This window comes from Silurus meridionalis, chromosome 8 (assembly GCF_014805685.1).
Source record: "Silurus meridionalis isolate SWU-2019-XX chromosome 8, ASM1480568v1, whole genome shotgun sequence".
NCBI classification, from domain to species: Eukaryota; Metazoa; Chordata; class Actinopteri; order Siluriformes; family Siluridae; genus Silurus; species Silurus meridionalis.
This window is the reverse complement of record NC_060891.1, coordinates 12,613,566-12,634,908: the sequence shown is the minus strand read 5'-3', so window position 1 is coordinate 12,634,908 and position 21,343 is coordinate 12,613,566. Positions and strand designations below refer to the sequence as shown.

The following is a 21,343-nucleotide window of genomic DNA, read 5'->3' as shown; positions in this document are numbered from 1 at the left end:
TAATAGGAAGTCAGTTGTGTCAGAAAAGTATGTGAGGATGGTGCAGGACATGTATGAGGACAGTGTGACAGCAATGAATTGTGCAGTAGAAATTACAGAACTGGTTTAAGATGCTTGCGGATGATATTGTTATTTGTGGTGAGAGTAGGGAGCAGGTTGAGAAGAGCCTGGAGAGGTGGAAGTATGTGCTGGAGATAAGGGGAATGAAAGTCAGTAGGAGTAAGACAGAGTACATGTGTGTGAATGAGAGGGAGAACAGTGGAGTGGTGCAGTTGCAGGAGAAGAGGTGGAGGAGTTCAGGTACCTGGGGTCAACATTGCAAAGTAATGAAGAGTGTGTTAGAGAAGTGAAGAAAAGAGTGCAGGCAGGGTGGAGTGGGTGGAGAAGAGTGATAGCAGGAGTGATTTGTAATAGAAGGGTATCTGCAAGAGTGAAAGGGAAGGTTTATAGGACTGTGGTAAGACCTGCGATGTTGTATAGTTTAAAGACAGTGGCATTGAGTAAAAGACAGGAGGTGGAGCTGGAGGTAGCAGAGCTGAAGATGTTGAGGTTTTCGTTGGGAGTGACGAGGATGGACAAGATTAGAAACGAGTTTATTAGAGGGACAGCGCATGTAGGACGTTTTGGGGACAACGTGAGAGAGGCCCGATTGATATGGTTTGGACATGTGCAGAGGAGGGACATGGGGTATATCAGTAGTGGAATGCTGAGGGTGAAGCTGGAAGGAGGGAAGAAAAGAGGAAGGCCAAGGATGTGAAGGTTAATAGATGTGGTGAAGGATGACAAGTTGGTTTGAAAGAGGGAGATGTATAGGACAAAGTAGTATGGAGAAGGATGATCCGCTGTGACAATTCCTAATGGGAGCAGAAGAAAGAAGAAGAAGATACAGGGGTGCAGGAAGTGCTGATACACAAATGATGGTTTAGTTAATTGCAAAATCACTTACAGCAAACCAAAGTTATGGTTGATTAATCAATCAATGAATTACATATTCAGTACAGAGAGCTAGAGAGACTAAATGTATGTATAGAATAAAAGTAAATGTATGTCCTCTGAGAAAAATATAAAAATATAAAAAATACAAAAAAAGTCATTGGAGATATGGTTGCACCTGACAAGTGGGTAAAAAACTTTTGTGAGGATCAAGGATCATGAATTTTTCCACCAGAATATTTTATTATAGAATTTGTTTGCCTCTGCCAGGAGGTTATGATTTTGCCATAGATCATTCATAGATTATAATGAAACCAGAACTCAAACCAGAAACACTAAATTCATTCTAGTGTGTGGGCTTGTCTGAACTTAAAGATAATTTGCATCAAATGTCCAAGATCCAGACTATGGATCCAGACATGTTGGACATTGAGGCCCAGTTCTGTTATTCCACAGCACATTTTACCAAATGTTAATTGTCTGTGTAACAGTTATGTAAAACTATTTAAAATATCAACACATTAATTATTGATTATTGTCATGGACATTAACTCTGCTAACAACTACACAAATTAACTCATAGTAGCTTTATGACCAATAATAATGCCTGGAAATGTTGTTGAAATATTGAACCAAAGATTTTTGAACTAACAGAAAAACTAGGCAGTCCATGACTATCTGACCTTATGACAGTCACACCTTCTTGAGTATACTATAAAAAAGTAGTTTCTCCTTGCATGCTTAGACAAACATTCACTTGACAATGACATGACAGATTTGTAAATATCCAGGCTAAATATAGTGCCCCAGATTAGCCAAGTGAGAGCATGAGGTTCTGAAAGTTTGTGCAGCTCTCTCAGGAAGGATGTGTGCTGAGACATTTATACTGAGTGGAAGCTGTGACGAAGCCATATGTTTGGACTGGGGGTGGAGGAGAAAGATTTACATTACCTTAAGATTTTGTGCACAGAGTCAGAAAACCATGAAAACTTGGAGTTTTTATTCTTTTTTACTAAAAGAATTCTATTTATTAGAATAGAAAGTACATTTTTTGTTCTATAAAGATTGCAGTGCCACAGACACTAAACTAATGAAAACACCCGGAAAAGGAGTCACTCTCTAATAATGAAATTTGAAATCTAAAGCTGTTAATCTGACCTGTGCTCCTATTATCAGCCTACACAGACACTACTGCTCCACTCCCAGACAGTTGGTTTCCAACGTTCTTGCAAAGATCTGATAAGAGCTTTTTGACTTTTGTTCTTCTCATAGTGAACTGTGCTCCAAAACTGAACCCAAGTTTCCTGTAGGTTTTAAGTTTTTAAAACTGAAATTGCATATTACTCTCTCTCTCTCTCTCTCTCTCTCTCTCTCTCTCTCTCTCTCTCTCTCTCTCTCTAATTTAATGCCAAAGGGACACATGCAAACAACCGCACCCTTAAAATTCCCTTGCTATTTTGAGTATTGTGAAAGCATGCATGTATACATTAAGGATTCAGATGTTTCAAATGCCACATGAATCGTAATGTGGCTCTCTTGCTGAGTGATGATGATGTGTAGTGTGGACCTAGGTGGAGCCTGCAAAGAAAACAGCACTAGAAATCCCTAAATAGTGAAAAGGTTCACTTGCTCTGGGCTGTTGTCCCAGGAAAAGTAGCGTGTAATCATTTAGGACAGGGAGCCCTTTAGCACACGTTTGGCTTTAAGGTCTGTGGATAAGAACACAAATAAAAAGATAAAAATATCAGGGAATCGTGTTATACACGTAAACAAAAACAAAAAAATATATATTTCTAGCAGCATAAATACATATATTGCAGCATAGTATTCAGTTGGTCTAAGTTCTACTGTCAGGGCTCTATCTATTAAAAAAGTGCCTAGGGGGAAATTCTGCTCTTCAGTGATTATGCAGCGAGTGTCTGGGTTACCAAGACACACAAAGCTGCAATCACAGCAAGTATACTCACACGAATACCCCGGGTACTGCAAGCTGTAAACACTGACAGAAATTCACAGAAATTATCTACAGAAATGTATATAGTTTGAGTAGGAAGGTTTTTAAAATAGTGACATTACACCGGTCTCATAGTTTGAGATATCTGAGAAACAGATATCTAAAAAATGATCCTGGGATCTGCTCAGTGTCATCAGACAGCACGTGGATGTGCGAGAATAGCAACATTACCAATTTCACACACTAGAAACACACGTTTCTTTAATGAATAAAAATGGCAAATAGTACACACACACAAATAAAACGGTTGTATATTTTTGACTAAGGGAAAAGAAATAGCACAAGGGGTCCTAAAAATGTCCACATGTAAAGCCCTGGGGCTCCTGGAAAACAAGAAAGGAAGTGTTCGAGGCATGACTAGGACGTGCCAGTGTCATTCAGAAAGATTTCACATTGCTAACGTTCTGGCGTGTCCTGAAAACTCTCTATTCAGGAGCAGTGAAAGGGGCTTTTGTTGCACACCAGCTCAGGGATGGAAAATGAGAGACACAGACCCCATCGTCGGCCCTCAGTGATGGTGTCCCAGCCCGGCAACCCCCACTGTGATTGACAGTTCTCCGAACCAATGAATGCAGGCGGCATTGTGGGAGGACTGTTCAATCGGCCACGCATAATGGGCGGGGCTATGCAAATATAGAGCCTTTCACAAAGCGGGATGCTCCAGTGAAGTGCTTCTGGTGTGGGACTGAGCAAGCTGGAAATTGAAGCTAAGGCAACATCTGATTCAAAATACAAAGCGAGCATGGCGTCAAAGTGTCCAAAATGCGAAAAGACTGTCTATTTCGGTAAGTTCATTCAATTCAATTTATTTTCCGAATTAAATGAGATTTTGAGTTACACGTTTACAGAATCTGTATTGAACTCAGTCCAAATGTAAGGTGGCTTCATCTGTGATTTTTTAGTGCACCGAAAATGAAGCTCAATTACAGCTGTAATACAAATTGCGTAATTTATGCATGGTTCAATATCGCTCCCTAGACATTGCAGTTCCTAAATCACCTCTGCACTTTAGGAAAATACTTTCTGCCATTAGCTGATGAGGTGCGTTCACTTGACACACTGACATACAGTACAGAAGCGTGTCCAAATGTACACTTATGAACCTATGATCTGAGCCTCTGTTTATTTTATGAAGTACAGTTTTTTGTTTGTTTGCTTGTCTGTTTTGTTTTTACGAGAGAAATGCTTGCACGACTAATTTGCAATGTTTTATTGTTAATAATATTCTATTTTATTCATTGGATTAAATAACGATGCTGCGCAGCGGTTACATGAACACACCCTCAGAGTCAATTGGTTTTGTGTTGTTCCTGTTTTACCGGAGGCCTATAATAACAGATGATTTTCATAGAATTTCATAATTTATAATAATAAGTCCTCATTGGATAGCTGGTTTTGACCATTTGTAGAAATAGCAGGTCTATATTTGCTTTAGGTTTTTTTTTTTTTACCCTTTTGCAAGCAAAATTAATGATTGATTGCCACTGTAATCTATTGTAATTGTTGATTACATTCTCTGAAGTCTGACCTTATAAAGCACGCATCCCTTCCGTATGACTCTTTGCAATTGATCTTATTTATAAAGTGATCCTGGTGTTGGTGTGGCGAACATTTCTCTCCTTCTCCATTAGGCATTGGAGTCCGATGTGAAACTGTAACTCGTCCCATCGTTCCAGCTGCCATGCAAATAAAATCAATTGGGTGCATGGAGTCAGGGTTATATAATAGCAAGCGCAGCACTATAGCCGTTCCTCTTTTCATCCACGGTCCCTTCAGAGACCTTTTGGTCCTGGTGTTTAGATAATTAAGTCGACTGGAAAGTCACAGGGGTCTTACATTGGGTGATCAGTGTCTGAATTTTTCCTTTTTGCAGCAGCAGCTACAGTGATGTGTATAATGGCATCATTTATTACTCTACATGGATCTCTCTGTAGCAACACTAGATTTTCCAAAACCTTAGACCCAACACTGTTGTCTATGGCATAGTGGTACTGGACCAGATCAATTCAACAGTGTGTTATTACAAGCGTCTAGCTGAACTCATGGCATCTATGATCTCTTGGGTGTGTCCCACTCCTCCCTGCCTTGGTGCAACTCTGTCTGAAAAATGAATTTCTGAAGGGTTGTCACCGCTTGAATATATATATATATCTCAACCTTCTCTAACTGCTGCAGTTTGCTGGAGAAAATATCTATATTTAGTTAAAACTCGGCTGGACATCTAAAGTATTCTATTATGCTATTATCTAACGTTGCAGTCCGACTTGTGAATGTGGATTTTAACATTGTTTAGAAAGTCGGTACTTTCGAGTTATTGCATGTTTTTACAGCTTGGCAACCAAGCAAACAAGAAAGGAAGTGTTCTAAGAGCTATTAAGACTTTCCGTTTACTAACATTTGGTGTGCTAGGAATTCAAATGAACTGTGGTGTTGTAAAACGGGTGGCAGGTTTTTACCATTCATCCTCTTCACGTAAAAAAAAAATCCTGCTGTCCCAAACGGCATTTTCAAACGAACTTACATACTATACATCATATATCCTGTTTGAAATCCAAGTGAAGAACCACTGGTTTACAGAGGCATTTTAAATGTTCAAAGCGTCTGTTTTATTACACTGTTTATTTCTCCTTCTTTGCTAAAAGGTACTGTAACTGTTCTACAGCTGGTGTTCGAGAGAAATTGCTGCTTTTTAAATGAAACGCCCAAAATATCCCCATTTCCCATTAATTGTTAATCCTCAGCGCTTCCTTTATAGAGGGGGCAATTATATTTTCAAGACCTCTTTTAATAAGTTGTATTATTTTTGAGCTTATTTAAATATTTCTTTCAAGCTTACTTTACCAGATTTGATGTGTCCACAAAAGGAAGGTAGAAAAGAGGGAAGGAAGGAGGGAGGGAGGCTTTTTAACTATTCAACGCCTCAATTTTTGCACCTGCTTCTTCATTCAGCAACAAACTACAATTTATACATTAGTGTTTCATAAATCAGTTTGATTGTATTTTATTTTAAGTTTCAGACATGATTTTGTACTGGTTTTGTATGTTGTAAAATACAGAATGAATCCTGTTGATTTTGCATGTAAGATTGCAGATTGTAGTAATTATATTATTTAATGGGAATGTATATAATGTTATGTAAGTAAATATTCTATGATAATTAGTTGTTAATGTTGGATAAAACAACTCTGCAGTTTATTTGCCAGCTATCATGATTTTTGTTTGTTTTTCTTTTTTTTGGTGTGTGGGTGTGTGTGTGTGTGTGTGTGTGTGTGTGTGTGTGTGTGTGTGTTTTTAAATATGGTGCTCCATCATTATGGAATGTTATCTGAAGTCTGTTTTTGTTTTTTTCCTCAGTTTGCTGATTCCGTATTGTGATAATCATAGAGCCCTACATAAGTAATGCTTGCACAAGGGCCTACTACTGTGACTTTCCCTCACTAAGGAAACCCCACCTTGGCTGGCACCACAGTGGCCTTGTGTAGCCAGGTTTGAAGAGCCCTTGCATCAGCCTTAGAAAACTCCAGACACATCTGCACACCAGAGGTTTCCTGCCACACCCAGTGCTACTGCTCTGTAACCGTGGAGTTCAGAAACCAACTTAAGATGGAACTCTCACACTTAACTGACGAATGTATTTGTTTGGAGATATTAGTAGCATATCTCCACTAAATTAGGCCAAGGCCATGGAGCTTAGACAGGAGCGTGCTCATAGATCAGAAGAGTCACAGCTGTTACAGCGGATAATGCGATTTCAGAGTAAAAATGTTCTGTTAATAATGACAGATTGGAAAGAAAGCACTTGAATGGCAGTAGAGGTTATTTGTGCTCTAACTGTACTGTCAGAACTTCTCTGTTTGTGCAGGGGAGCTTTAGTCCCGTATCATGACGATCTGTTCACCTCGTCCATGTAGTAATCAGTGCTTTGCAAATGGAACGCTGGATGGGCTCAGCTGGCACACGTTCAGAACAGAGGTCAGAAATGAAACTCGTCTGTTTACGAGTTTGCAAATATCATTGGAGGGTCTGCTTTTCTTTGCGTGGGATTGTGCATGATCCATTTGGTAAATGCAGGGTCAGAAAACCGCTGATTGTATTTTTCCCAGCCTCCCTCGTGTTTTTATCTCTCTATCTTAGGTCGTTGGGTTTCCTCCTTGCTATTGATAATTATGGAAAAGCAATTAGCCTTCCAGAAAAGCAACCTCCTTTCAGCAAGCCCCGCAAAGAGCCTCCGTAAATTACTAGCGCCCTGTGATTCCTCCTCTCCCCATTACCCAGTTAAATACGCCTCTTAAATAATTCCCCTGCCTGGATTATCACAGGCCACACACAATCACATAAGTAGTTGCTAATTCTGTGAAAATGCTTTTGAGTCGAATGATCTGAGCTAGGGTAATGGAGAAACTGTGTGCAGTAAAAAAAAAAGTATTTAAAAGAGATAAAAACGTATGTGATGTACAATACGTCTATATATTTATGCAAATGAAGAAATCTTTACACGGGTTTAATTTCCACGAGCAGTAATTTAATATGTGTAACATGCAGCAAATCATGCTTGTCTATTACATCTTTGTGTTATTATTATCTGCAATCAGGTATGCATATTGTGCTCTATATGCTTCACTAGATAAAGTCATACATTGGTGTCATGTGCTTTGGTGCCCCTCATTCCTGGAAACATGACTCCGTAATGCACTTCTAACTACTACAGTGTCTCCAGTGAGGTGCACAAGGTTATCTGGTATGAAGATGATATATTTGTGCAGCCAGCATTGCCGGAATTAATTGGCTACACACAAGACTGAGGCAGCTTCTATCTAGCTAAATGGGACCATAATTATTGCATAATACAGACACTCTGGAAAACCTCTTGTCTCACAATACCAGCAATACTTTTTTACCTGTGAAAAAAAACCGGCATGGGTGCGTTTTCCTTCCACGTCTTTTTAGCTCTATCACCGTCTTTGGTCACAGTTGGAGAGTCGCGGTGTCTCTGTGACCAGAAATAGCCTCTCATTTTATTAGCAATAATTTATGTTGTAGGGAGCTGATGTTCTGCTGCTGAATTACTGGAGAGCAGGTGTAGCTTTGTACTCATAGAGTATCTGTAATATAGTAGCTGCATTATTACCAGGTCCTTTTATATGCCCTTGCTGGAGTCCAGCACTTTTTTGTGTTGTGATGCATTTTGTTTCAGAGTGAAAATGATCCCTGTTGGCCTGAGCTGCTCCCAGGGGGGGAAGAGTCTCAGGTAGTGGAACTGACAGACCTAAAACAATACTCTCTCTCCTAGCGGAAAACCTATGGTGGAGGAGAGACCTGGAGGAAATGGCTTGCCCTCTTTGGTCAGTTATGCCCCGGTCTGATAAGATGAGGTGTTTCCTCTGGTGGATGAAAGCTGCCCCAGCATGACTCCATTCTGCATTGTGTACAGAAAGAGATTTATAATTAGGAGTATTCTTAGGAGTGGGGTTACCTCACCAGGGGCCCTTCGGACAGGACAGAAACTGTCTGGAGGAAATTAGGAGATTTGGACACAAAAGAACGAGAATGAGAAGTTGACAATTTGGCTGTCCAGCTGCAGCGGTTTTGCATTTAAGGGTATCAGCAGGAAAAGTGTTGATGTACATGATGCAAAAATAAAGCTGCAGCTGCAACAACAAGGCAATATCCTTGTTAATATTTTTTTTTTTGTTAAATGGTGCACTACTCCCTTAAGAGCATACAGTGTAATCCACAAATCTTGAACCACAGTGAAATTTCATATAAAATTTAGATGAACAGAAAGTTTTAAAATTTTGAATATCTCAAACAAAGAAAGTCTTCTTCTTCTTCGGCTGCTCTCATTAGGGGTCGCCACAGCGGATCATTCGTTTCCATACCCCCTGTCCTCTACATCTGCCTCTTTCACACCAACTACCTGCATGTCCTCCCTCACCACATCCATAAACCTCCTCCTTGGTCTTCCTGTGTTCCTTCCTCCTGGTGGCTCCATCCTCAGCATTCCCCTACCGATATACCCCATGTCCCATCTCTGCACATGTCCAAACCAGCTCAATCTTGCCTCCCTCACCTTGTCTTCAAAACGTCCTACATGCGCTGTCCCTCTAGTTAACTCATTTCTAATTCTGTCCATTCTCCTCACTCTCAATGAAAACCTCAACATCTTTAGCTCCAACAAAAAAAGAGAGTAAATGTACAATATTCATGATTTTTTGCTTTTTGGATAACTTTTTACCTCAGTGGATTGCTTTATAACTCCAGTTGTAGAAATTGGCCATCCATGGAGTTTACAATTTAGTGATGTGTGGTACAGCACATGTCTCGCTTGGCTTCCTCATGGTTCTATTTAATAATACCAGAAGTTTGTGATGTATAGGCATCTCGTCTGGGTTTACCACCAGGTTAAAACATTTACTGAATATAAGAACTTCATGGACATTATATACACAAGTGTTTGCCAATATATAGAATACGTTTCTTTTAATTGTTCTTTGTTAAATGACCAAGCAAGCAAAGTACATACCGTATATTAATCACAGTAGTGTATCTGTCGTATTAAAATACTACAGATGCTCTAGAAAAATAGATCTCCTTGACTTATAGCAAATATAATTTGACCACAATAAGATTTTTCAACCAAAAGTGCCAGTTCCACTGTTGTGACCTCAACAATTGGCTGCTAAGTGAAGACTGCTGCAAAAAGAAAAGCAAGCATTTATTCAGGAAACCTTCCAAAGTCAAGGAAACCACGGAATTATAATCTTCTGGGGTCATTTGTTATAGGTATACAGTGGAACCTCGGAGCTCGCGAGGGTTAGGGACCAAGACCGGTCGCGAGTTCCGAATTTTCGCGACCTTTTGATACGCCCCTTCCAACCCAGTAAAAACTCAAAGAACACTATATGAAATCGATTTAAATGAGTAAATAACACTATTTCACTCCATAACACTTAATTATTAGACTATTTTAACAATACTTTATGTAAATTAACAGCAATTACAATGCTTAATAAAATAAAGTACAGGTACAGTAAAGTATGAGAAGTACAAAAAATACAATACAATACAGTACAGAAAATACAGTAATGGGTACTCACTTTATATAGTATGCTGAAGTGTGTTTTAATGAGATAAACCTTGATTAGAAATGTTAAAACTAGCGTTTTGAGCAGCTCGCGGTTGCTCACGAGCCGATCTGAATGAAAGTCGCGAACATGCGAGGTCGCGAGCGCTAAGGCCGCGAGGTCGCGAGCACTGAGGCTGCAAGCTCCGAGGTTCCACTGTACATGCAAAACATATGATTTTACTCAGCTGTGATTGCTGCTTGCTTGGATGTCAATTACAAGAGAGACATTGTTGGTGAAACTTCAAGCATTATGCTAAGCTTCCTGAGCTGAAATCGGGTCAGCAGGTTCAGGTGTGCCATAATAGCACACATACATAAGCATGTTCTGGCTTATAATGCTACATCATGGTTTGATGGGAGGACCTGGTGAAGGTCATTTTGACAGAAGTTGTAAAAAATCACCAAAGGTGCTTACAGCCATGTACTTATTTTAAGTACAGTACTTCCTTTATATTGGTGCCAAAATGGCTTTTGAGAAAATCCAGGAAACGACAGTTAGAAGAATTATGTTCCCAGTAGAGCAGAATGTAAATGATATAATTCTGGAATGTAGCCAGCGGTTCTTTTCTGTGATTAAGAAAATGGGTAGAGAATCTACTTTGGCTTGTTGATGGGTCTAGTAAGCTTTATTAACAAGTAATTTGGTCTCTTTCTAATCTCTTACCTTTCGTTTTTGCCTCATTCTCACTCTTTTAGCTGAAAAGGTAACATCTCTGGGGAAGGACTGGCACAAGTTCTGCCTGAAGTGTGAACGCTGTAGCAAAACCCTGACAGCAGGAGGCCATGCGGAGGTGAGTGTGTCTACTGTGTTCTGTGTAAAAGGAGCACACATGAAGTTACCAATGATTAAATATTTCTTAATCTAGCAGGAAGAATATCTTGTTTTTTCAGTCACTCCAGCATATACCACTCCTATTTATATTTAGAGAGAAAAACCATACCAAATAAGGGGACTTTGCCGTACGAGACAATGCATGCATCTCAGAATGTAGAACACGGTAAATCTTAAGGTGGATGGAATACATCAGTAGGAGACCACACTGGGTTTCATTTCTTTTGCCCAAGAAAAGGAAGCAGAGGCTGCAGTGGGCACTGACGTCAAAACTGGACAGTTGAAGACTGATAAATGTTCGGGTCAGAATTTGGCATTGATGGCGTGAATCGATCTTGTCAGCACCCCGGGCTGGTGGAGGTGGTAAAATGATGTGGGGAATTCTTACTTGGTGCACATTGGGTTGTTAATACAAATTATTGATCTCTTGAATGTCACCACCTATTTGAGTACTGTTTCTGACCCTGCGTATCCTTTCATGACCATGAGATCCGTCTTTTTTAGTGGCCTTTCTAGTCATCTTGTCCATATGGATCAAAATCTAAAAGGAATACATGCTATGACATATTGAGGCCGTTATGAAAGCAATGGAGGCCTTAACCAGTGTTAATATAATGTTCCTTATAAAGTGTTTACTGAGTGTATATTTTACTGTGGCCATATTTATTCACCATTTTGTTATTTTTTTGTTATCTGAAAATGTGTGCATATATCCTTATAAAGAAGTCATAGCTAAGGATGCTCCTTCTGCTTAATTTTGATATATCACATAACTCCCAGTCATTCTGACAAACTCACTGATCTGAATAAATCAGAACATTGATCTGAACATTTTCAGGAGTGTCTATTAATGTCAGTCTGATGTTACTGAATAATTTTTGTTTATGTGCTAGAGTGGCTTTGGATTGGATTATGATTGATCCCCCCTTCTTTTTTCCCCCCTTAATGTCTTTGTGACACTTGAATGGTCAATTTACAGTTCAGATTCCTGCACCTATTTAGGTTACTGAGTATTTGATTTTTCTATTGTGCACACACCTTTTATTAGACATCATATAGACCGCAGTAATTAATACTTAAAAACATTAGCTTTATAAACAGTAACTGGTACAGCATTCAGTTTTTGTTTTACACCAAACTGCAGGAGTACCATATCTACAGTAAAAAAAAAAATTATATTTTATTAAATGACGACTGAAGGCATAAGATAACATGAACATTTATTTACTGTATGAACTGCCACACAGCAAGGGTTTGTATCATATTTGTTATATATATATATATATATATATATATATATATATATATATATATATATATATATATATATATATATATATATATATATATATTATATATGTGTGTGTGTGTGTGTGTGTGTGTGTGTGTGTGTTAGTGTCTTTGGGGATGGGAAAAGGCAGGTATATTTGCAGGAAGAGGGTTTTAGGGCCCTGGGAACGTGACACGTGTGTGTGATGACAGTGTATAAAGTAAACAAACTTAACTAGAATATATTTATTTATTTTGTATCTGTTTATTTTACTGTGGCCTTTCCATTCTTTCGTTTTTGTAGTTTGCCAAAAGTACAACAGTTTTTGGTTTTCCTGTTCTTGTGTTTCTGCCATCTACAGTTTGCTTCCGCCTTCTTTTGCGATCATCGTAACAAACATTTTGAGGTACAAGGTGGGAGCAGGACTATGTAACCTTTTATAGGAGCCTGGTCTTAGCTTGTTCCTGTTTTAATTTATGAAGGCATTGATGTAGTCTATATTGTGAGTCCCACATGTGCTCTCCTTTAATATTTATGCTTTCAGCAGCTGGATTAAAGCTGTAAGCATCTGGTGTTTTTTCGTTTAATGTAGAACCAGAGCCTTTACCATCCCTAGCTGAATGCTGGTCTTTAAGTGTGTTCTCCAATTTTGTGTATCCAGGTCTCCATGATTTGATTGCTTGGAAAAGTGGCTAACATAATTTAGTCTGGTCTGATTGGCATAAGTCAGAGTTATCCAGTTAATCAAGCAAACCTTTCAAGCAAAATTGGTGGCGGGATGTGCATGTGGTACCTGGGCCTTCAGTGGGGATTTACCTGACTTAATACCACCACTATCACGTCGCAGTCATAGAAACCATCAATACTATACAAAAACGCAATGTAACGCGTGCTATTACAGAGAGAGAGGCATTTCACATATGGAGGGTGAATACCATTTTACTAAAGCAAGCTTCAAACCTCTACACTACAACCACAACTGTGCACCTACATCATCTGGAGCAGTTCAGAATCAATATTTGCCTAATAATATGACAAAACATTTACAATGTAAATAAAATACAACCTACATACTCATAATTTGCACTGCTCCTCAGAGTCTGTAAGCCAGTGGTACTGCTCGTATTCACTGGTCTGGAAGTGGAGAACAAACCCTCTCCCGTGCTGAGACATGCTAGCTATTTCCAGGGTTGGGCGAGCTCTCCTCACAATGTCTAGCTTTTCTTGAAAACAGATTAAGTATTTCCGCAACCAAATCAATTTCTCTTCCTCCATAGGCATAAAAAAAAAAGTCTAACTCTGATGTATTAACGTGTGCAGAGCTACAGACGTGTTCTGCCAGTCGAACTTGGCTGTAACAGTTTCCCTCTGACCAACCAATCAAAGGATGGAAAAATGCTGACGCTATTCTGGGCTGGCTAGCTGGCCATGTGAGGCGAATAGGAAATCTGATTGGTTAAAGAAACAGACCCGTTGGTAATATTCTCTATGGTAAAATGGCCAGCAGTATAGACTTTGCAGGCACTGGGCATTTTAGATTGACATGGCAGCACATGGAGGCTAAAATCTGATTGGACAAAAAAAAATCTAACATCCACATACACGTACTGGAAGCATTACAGCCAAGAGAAACTCTATGAAATGAAGACAATAAACTGTTGGAAATAATTTAATACAATTTCATGGAACAAGTATTAGAATTTAGGTTGTAAATGTAGGTCAGTGCTTTTGATAGTGTTTAGGCCAGCAGAGAAGACTTTGCTGGCCCTGACCTCCTGCCACTGAGGGAAAAAATGGTGACTGCATCAGTAGTCTACATCCCACCTATCAAAAAATAACCCGGCTACAAATATATCAACCCTTGTATTAAACGTATTAAATGTGTATTAAATGTGCCTTTTATAGTTTGTCTCGTTGTGGAAATGAGTTTTAACAATTATCTCTTTAAAACTGATACCACTATACTATCCTCAGTGTATTTTAGAGATTGTTATATTTAGGAAAAAAAAAAAAGGGTTCCAAGTTTTATAAACCTATTAAAAATCTGGATATATTCTGTGTGGTTTTTAGTCAATTGTTCAGATACGGTATTGCTGTGCTTAGATTTCCACATTTAAAGACATTTTCTTCTTATAGCACTTGCGGAGATTCGTGAGGCTGTACTCTTGAGAATCATGGGGTTGTATTTCTGATGGAAAAAACAATGATAGATTTTCGTATTAGGTTGTGGGAATTGAGTGGGCATCGAACCTCCGAATTCATCACACTGATATCTGTAGCGAAAGCAAACTGGATCGAAATGGAATGAAATTAATCCCTGCCCTTAAGTGGAGGGCTGAGAAAGTCATCACACCAGAGTTCCAGTGATGGCACCAATATAGCTTGGAAAGGAAATAGACATATATTACTGTTTCATAGTCCTGATGAGTAAGAATCTGCCCTTTCTCAGACCTGACCATGTTGGGTAGAAGTGTCTGGTATGGTAAGATTTAGGCATTTTTGCCATTTTTTCCAGCAGACATCTGCTGTCAGGATCACTGGCCTTGTCCATGATTTCCTTCTGAAATCATTAACACAGCTGGCCAGTAGTTGTTCCCATGATAACCACATCCCAGGCTCATCCCACAGAAGTGATGGTTATTCGTATTCGAGGAAACAAAATCTTTCTTTAACTCCGATGGAACAGTTCTAGAAGCACACAAAAAAACCTAAAATGGAAACTCAACGTCTAACCAATTAAAGCCACAGCAAACCAGAACATGCACTCAAGTGCACACAAGTGGATTTAAGACTTCAGACGCCATCATACTTATAACAGATGGCAATATTGATGGAACATTGCAGGGTGTAAACAGCTGCCAAGTTTTAATTCATGCCTTGCTCACATTCTTCTCCCTCTTCTCCTTTTTTGCAGCATGATGGGAAACCCTTTTGTCATAAGCCCTGCTATGCTGCCCTCTTTGGGCCCAAAGGTAAGAAAGCTAATGACCATGTACAGAAACTAGTAGTGGCATCAGGAAAAAAAAACAGTGCATCAGTACCATTTTAGTAAGATTTACAGTGGTCCCCTGGAACTCGCGGGGGTTACGTTATAAGACCCTCTGCACCCCCACAGCCCCTACGTTACCTTTAGTGAATTCACTACTACTTGACAGTCACTTTAATACAATGGTTTTTTTGTGTGAAAACATACAGTTAAAATGTTATTCATAACGTTGCTGAACTGCTGCGAATTGTAAGATAATCCGCACTTGCTGACTGTGTATACTAATACTTTTAAGTAATGAGAGGCATCATGGGATATTTTATTTAGGTTATTTGTATTGGTTGCATTCAGATTAGATCAGCATCCCTTTTATACGCCTATTAATCATTCGGTTTAAATGCTATTAGATGATCCATCAGGTTGCTTACGCTGTAGGCAGATGCCTATTCATATTTTCTGACAGCATTTTTTGCTGTTTACCGTCATTAATTGTAACAGTGATTTCTTTTTCTTTTAAGATTGCTGCCTTTTTCTTCCATCTGTTCATAAGTGTGACATTTTAGACTAGTTGAATACGCCCACTTTACCCAATATCATATGGCATTTGAGAGTATCTGATTTTCTTTTTCCTTTTTTTTTGTTTTTCACTCGGTGCTGAACCAATAACATTATCCCACTGATACATGCCAATACAGAAGTGATGCATTTAATATGACCACTTAAAGTGCTTCATTTCACTTTTTCAACTGCTGTAGCTATAATCCTTTCATACAGTATTTTACATTTGTTTATAAATGTCTGCAAATGGATGGAATTGTATTGTAGCTTAATATTGTTCCACTTTAAAGTAGATGAAAGCATTGTTCAAATTGTAAGCAGCAGATTACGTATAAGGGGTGCTGATTAATTCTGACTAATGAATAGATGAAACGTGTGGATGTCTGCCAACGTGTACCAGGGTTGAAATAAAAGGAAGTGAAATGGAAGAATTCGATTCCACCTGCTCACACAGCTGATCACAAAAGATTAATGGCTTTACAGTTTTGTATGAATAAAGGCCCTCTGCTGGACAATGCACGTTATGTTTTTAAAATAATAACTGTTGGGCCTGTTTTAAAAATGTGACTAATAATAACACTTTGGAATTAAATGTTTAGTGTTTAGTGTTATTAATGATGCAATTTTTTTTTAACTAAACAGAACTTTTTTTTTAATACTTGTGGTGTTCTTTGGTGGTTTTCATTGTTGCTTTTTATGCAGGTGTCAACATTGGGGGTGCAGGTTCTTATGTGTACGAGGCACCCAGTAACCAAGACCCAGCCCTGACCACTGTAGACTCTGCACCTAAACCTGAAGAAAAGCGGGTCCCAGCACCCAGCAGGCCTCCTTCTAAAGGTATAAAAATAATTGCTTTGAGTGTATTCACATAGACTCAGTCACTCTGGGGAATGTTTGAGGCCAGTGAGCCCAGCTTTTCCCACAGCTGCAGGCCAGAGGCCAACATCAATCATTTTCCTTAACTCTCTTCTATTTGCTATTACATAGTATCCACTCAATTCAACATAATGGCACAAGATACACAAGTGTCCCTGAATTTTTCTGTTTTCTTATTTCAGCTGGAAGCATCACCACCTTTTCTGGGGAGGCAAATATGTGCCCCAGGTGTAATAAGAGGGTCTACTTCGGTAGGTTTCTGAGTCTTAAGTTAATTGTTTACATATCTATCATTATGCAACAAGATTTTTATTACAGCTTGATTTTGTTATGGCAGCCGAGAAGGTGACGTCTCTGGGGAAAGACTGGCATCGGCCCTGTCTGCGCTGTGAGAGGTGCAGCAAGACCCTGGCTGCAGGGGGTCATGCAGAGGTGAGAAAACTAGAAAAGGCTGAGCAGGCTGAAACACTTTTAGCAGCAGGATGATCTGAAAGGTTCCCATATGAGTTTTAGTTTGTAAAAACAAGTGTAATAAACCTGAAGGTTTTATTTGAATGTCTGGAAATAAGATTTTTATAGTTTCAGAGTAAATGAAGGGACAGTTACCCCAGCAGGGACTTTTTTGAAATGCAATTAACTATTAATTATTAACTTTTACACATTATTTTAATGGCTGTGAATTCCCACCCTGATTCACTGAAACCCCCCTTTTCTGTGCGCAATAGCAATAGAAATAGCATTGCTGATGAAAATGAAATGAAACAAAGCACCATCTTTTTTGGCTAAACATCACTGCACACTACCACAGTGATTTAGATTAGATTTTTTTTTTCAGCATGCCACCCTTCCTTGCAGCCACACTACACACAGCAGTATAATGGTGTATATGGACAAGCCGATGCTAAAAATGTTTAAAGTAATATACTATTGAATAAGTGTCAACTGTATCAATACCATTTGAGTCATTAAAATGAGGGTGGTGCAGGACATGAATTAGGACCATGTGACAGCAGTGAAGTGTGCAGTAGGAACGACGGTGGTTTGATTGCATCAAGGATCAGCTCTGAGCCCTTTCCTGTTTGCAGTGGTGATGGACAAGGTCAGACAGGAGTCTCCATGGACTATGATGTTTGCGGATGATATTGTGATTTGAGGTGAAAGTAGGGTACAGGTTGAGAAGAGCCTGGAGAGCGGTAGGTATGTGCTGGAGAGAAGGGAAATGAAAGTCAGTAGGAGTAAGAGAATGAGAGGGAGGGCAGTGGAGTGGTGCGGTTGCAGGGAGAAGAGATGGTGAATGTGGAGGAGTTTAGGTACCTGGGGTCAACAGTGCAAAGTAATGGAGAGTGTGTGAGAGAAGTAAAGAAAAGAGTGCAGACATGGTGGAGTGGGTGGAGAAGAGTGACAGGAGTGATTTGTGATAGTAGGGTATCTGCGAGAGTGAAAGGGAAAGTTTATAGGACAGTGGTGAGACCTGCGATGTTGTATGGTTTAGAGACAGTGGCATTGAGTAAAAGACAGGAGATGGAGCTGGAGGTAGCAGAGCTGAAGATGTTGAGATTTTCGTTGGGCGTGACGACGATGGACAGGATTAGAAAGTAGTTTATTAGAGGGACTGCGCTTTTAGGATATTTTCGGGACAAAGTGAGAGAGGCCCAATTTGAGATGGTTTGGACATGTGCAGAGGAGGGACATGGGGTATATCGGTAGGAGAATGCTGAGAATGGAGCCACCAGGAAGGAGGAAAAAAGAAAGGACAAGGAGGAGGTTTATGGATGTGGTGAGGGAGGACATGCAGGTAAGTTGGTTTGAAAGAGGCAGATGTAGAGAACAGGGGGTTATGGAGACGAATGATCCGCTGTGGCGACCTCTAATGTGAGCAGCTAAAAGAAAACGACGACCGTGATATTGTGAGAACTTTTGACTAGTTTGCCAGATGGTAATTTCAAACTGTAAAATATTTAGTAGAAAAATGTGTCCAAATCATGTGTTCTTTTTTTTTTATTATTATTTTGTCAGCACGATGGCCAGCCCTACTGCCATAAACCATGCTATGCTGTCCTGTTCGGGCCAAAAGGTACAATCTATTTTTACCCCCTAGGTGGAGCTGTTAAATCATTATTTTGTTCAGGGTGTGACGTTTTAATAGATTCTAAAAATACATCTTTGTCTGGTGATTAACTTTGAGAGGAAGCATGTACACTAGAGGAAAATAACTATTAAACTAGTTTAGTCCAGTTTATTGACTGCTCTTCGCTTTACATTGTGTATAATCAGTTATTCCACTGTTTGTGTATAAAACCATTGTTATTTGACCGCATTGTTTCATTGTGGTGCTTTCAGGAGTGAACACAGGTGGTGTTGGGAGCTACATTTATGACAAGGAGGTTAACACAGAGGCCCAGCCATGAGCTTGCATCCTTAAAACTCCCTCTGCACTACAGTCACACACATCACCACTACAAAAACACTTCCAGGCCCACACACACATTCTCCATCACATTCCCCAGCCTCCAGGCACACAGACTGAGAGCAGTGCCAACATGGACATCTATGGAAACCTCAGGCCACATAACACTTACTGACCTTTGTCCCACTTTCTGCTTGTTACACAGATATACTGTTAGTCAGAGCATCCTGTTCTGGTGTATGGTAATCTATTTAAACATTTTATAAATAGACCTTTACGTATGTTACTAGTGTCAATGTCACTCTTAAAGCACTATGGTCTGTATGGTGGTTTTTACAGATGAATGTAATGAAATGTGTAAAAGGAAAAAAAGTATTAGATATAAAGGATTTGGGTTTTTAATAGCTTACTGACAGGCAGATTGGTCTCGCTTCTCCAGCCTCTTTGCTCAGGTGCAGCGCGGCAATATTTAAGTAAATAAGTCTACCATAAATCCACAAATGTTCACCAACCCAGGTTGCAGCGTTTCTAATTCAACAAAGATGTGGGAAAATAAAGGGTCAAACCTGTTTTTACGATAGAAACCAAACCAAATCTCCAAGAGCTAGATGAGTGTCGTGGCTTTGTGAAGGGTCTCTAATGACCAAGTAGCTAAGACTGGCATTGTAGTAACTTACAATTTTCACTTATGTTCAGCTAAAATGTATCAATCATTTGTTTAAAGTATTACATTAACGTGTGCAGAATGTTCACAAATGACTTGCATGAAAACACATTACCCGTAAGAATGAACTAAAAGGAAGCTTTAAATTGAACTTTAATGACAATGCATTCTTTTGGAATGTGCTTTAGTACTTAAGGACTGTTACCGATTGTAGGATTTATTTTTAGTCGGTTAAAAAAAGAAAAAGAACAATGCTTCCATTCAAGTCCTGCTGTTTCTGTGTTCTTAATAAATTTGTATACAAATTTTTTTTTGCTCTAATTGTCTAATTGAATTTACATCTCACAATATAAAGCAATTTTATGAGTCTGTAATTAAAGGTGGCTCAAAAGGACGAGCGTTACCATGTTAACATACATTTCTTACAAATATGAAAATTCGAAATTGCTTGAATTGTTTCACGTGCCATAGTGGCACAACAGGTCGCACTGCTGCCTCACAGCTCCCAGTGTCTCTGTGGGTTTGATCCAAGTTTCTCTGGTTTCTTCCCAGAAACATTCAGGTAAACTACATAAGAATATGTGTGTTTTCACAATTTCCTGTAATCAATACCATGTCCATTGTGGATCCACTGTGTCCATGTGACAAGAACAAAAACGATCACTGAAGATGATTTAATGTTTTGTTCCATCTTTTTAAGCGTGTACTTGACCGTCAAGGTCACTGAACTTCCTGTGTTCTACTGCAATCCTCAGTATTTTTTTTTCTTGTTACACCCAATATGCTCCAAGCATTTTTTCAACTTTGCTATTTAATTTAATATTATTTAACTATAAATTCCTCATTGCTATGCTGTTAACAGAAGAACATTGTTCAGGCTGACTCTACCACACCCAGCTAGCTGCTCGAAACCAAAGGCAGACCTGGCAGTGCATTTTACAGATAACTTTTCATAAGCCCTCAGACACGTCAATCGATGACGAAACACCACTCCCAGAAAGCAGACGCTAATATACCACTTGAACATGTAAAAAATATGGCTATATTTCGTTGGTATGATTTTATTTTAATAATTTATTTTGCAGGTACACGGTTAATGCTTCAGTAAGGTTGAGGATCTTTGACTACAAATGAAGAGCAACATTTTGATATAAATAATAGATAACTTGTGGTTTTGTGCGATTTTTGAGAGAACAGCCGAAACAGATTTGCACCAGCACACCATGTTCTCTCTGTATAAGATCTTATGCAGGGGCAATGTGATACAGGTTACATTTGCAACAACCTACAAGTTTCTGAATGCATACAAAACTGGTAGCGCTACATATTTCTGATAAAGATGTGATCATCGTGGATGCTTTTACAGAGGAGTGGTAGAGTTAAACCCAATAATTTTATTAGGGAGGCAATTTAGGGTGAGGTAAAATACTGATATGAACTCCACATCTACAACTTTTCACACTAATGTTTCATTGGGGTGGTCATGGTCATGCTTTCATTTTGATTGGCCAATAGTGATCTCACACACACAAGTATTGTATGTAACATGAAAGCTGCCGTAGTGCTATTAATGTTCTCAAAGGGCATCTTGTAATTTGAATACCATATATATATATATATCTCCAGTAACCATGCCTGATCCTACAACTAAAGAACACTGGAGTGTCTGTCTGAGCT

At 39.1% G+C, this 21,343-nt stretch overlaps 1 protein-coding gene across 1 annotated transcript; it reads left to right on the top strand.

The window, feature by feature from the left end:
* The first annotated feature begins 3,578 nt into the window (after positions 1 to 3,578).
* crip2 (cysteine-rich protein 2) lies at positions 3,579 to 19,975 on the top strand. Its single transcript, XM_046856281.1, has 8 exons — positions 3,579 to 3,732; positions 10,770 to 10,864; positions 15,090 to 15,147; positions 16,422 to 16,556; positions 16,778 to 16,846; positions 16,933 to 17,027; positions 18,612 to 18,669; positions 18,936 to 19,975. Exons 1-8 carry the CDS (start codon positions 3,690 to 3,692, stop codon positions 19,001 to 19,003), a joined length of 621 nt encoding a protein of 206 aa, XP_046712237.1. The 5' UTR covers positions 3,579 to 3,689; the 3' UTR covers positions 19,004 to 19,975.
* The last annotated feature ends 1,368 nt before the right edge of the window (positions 19,976 to 21,343 follow it).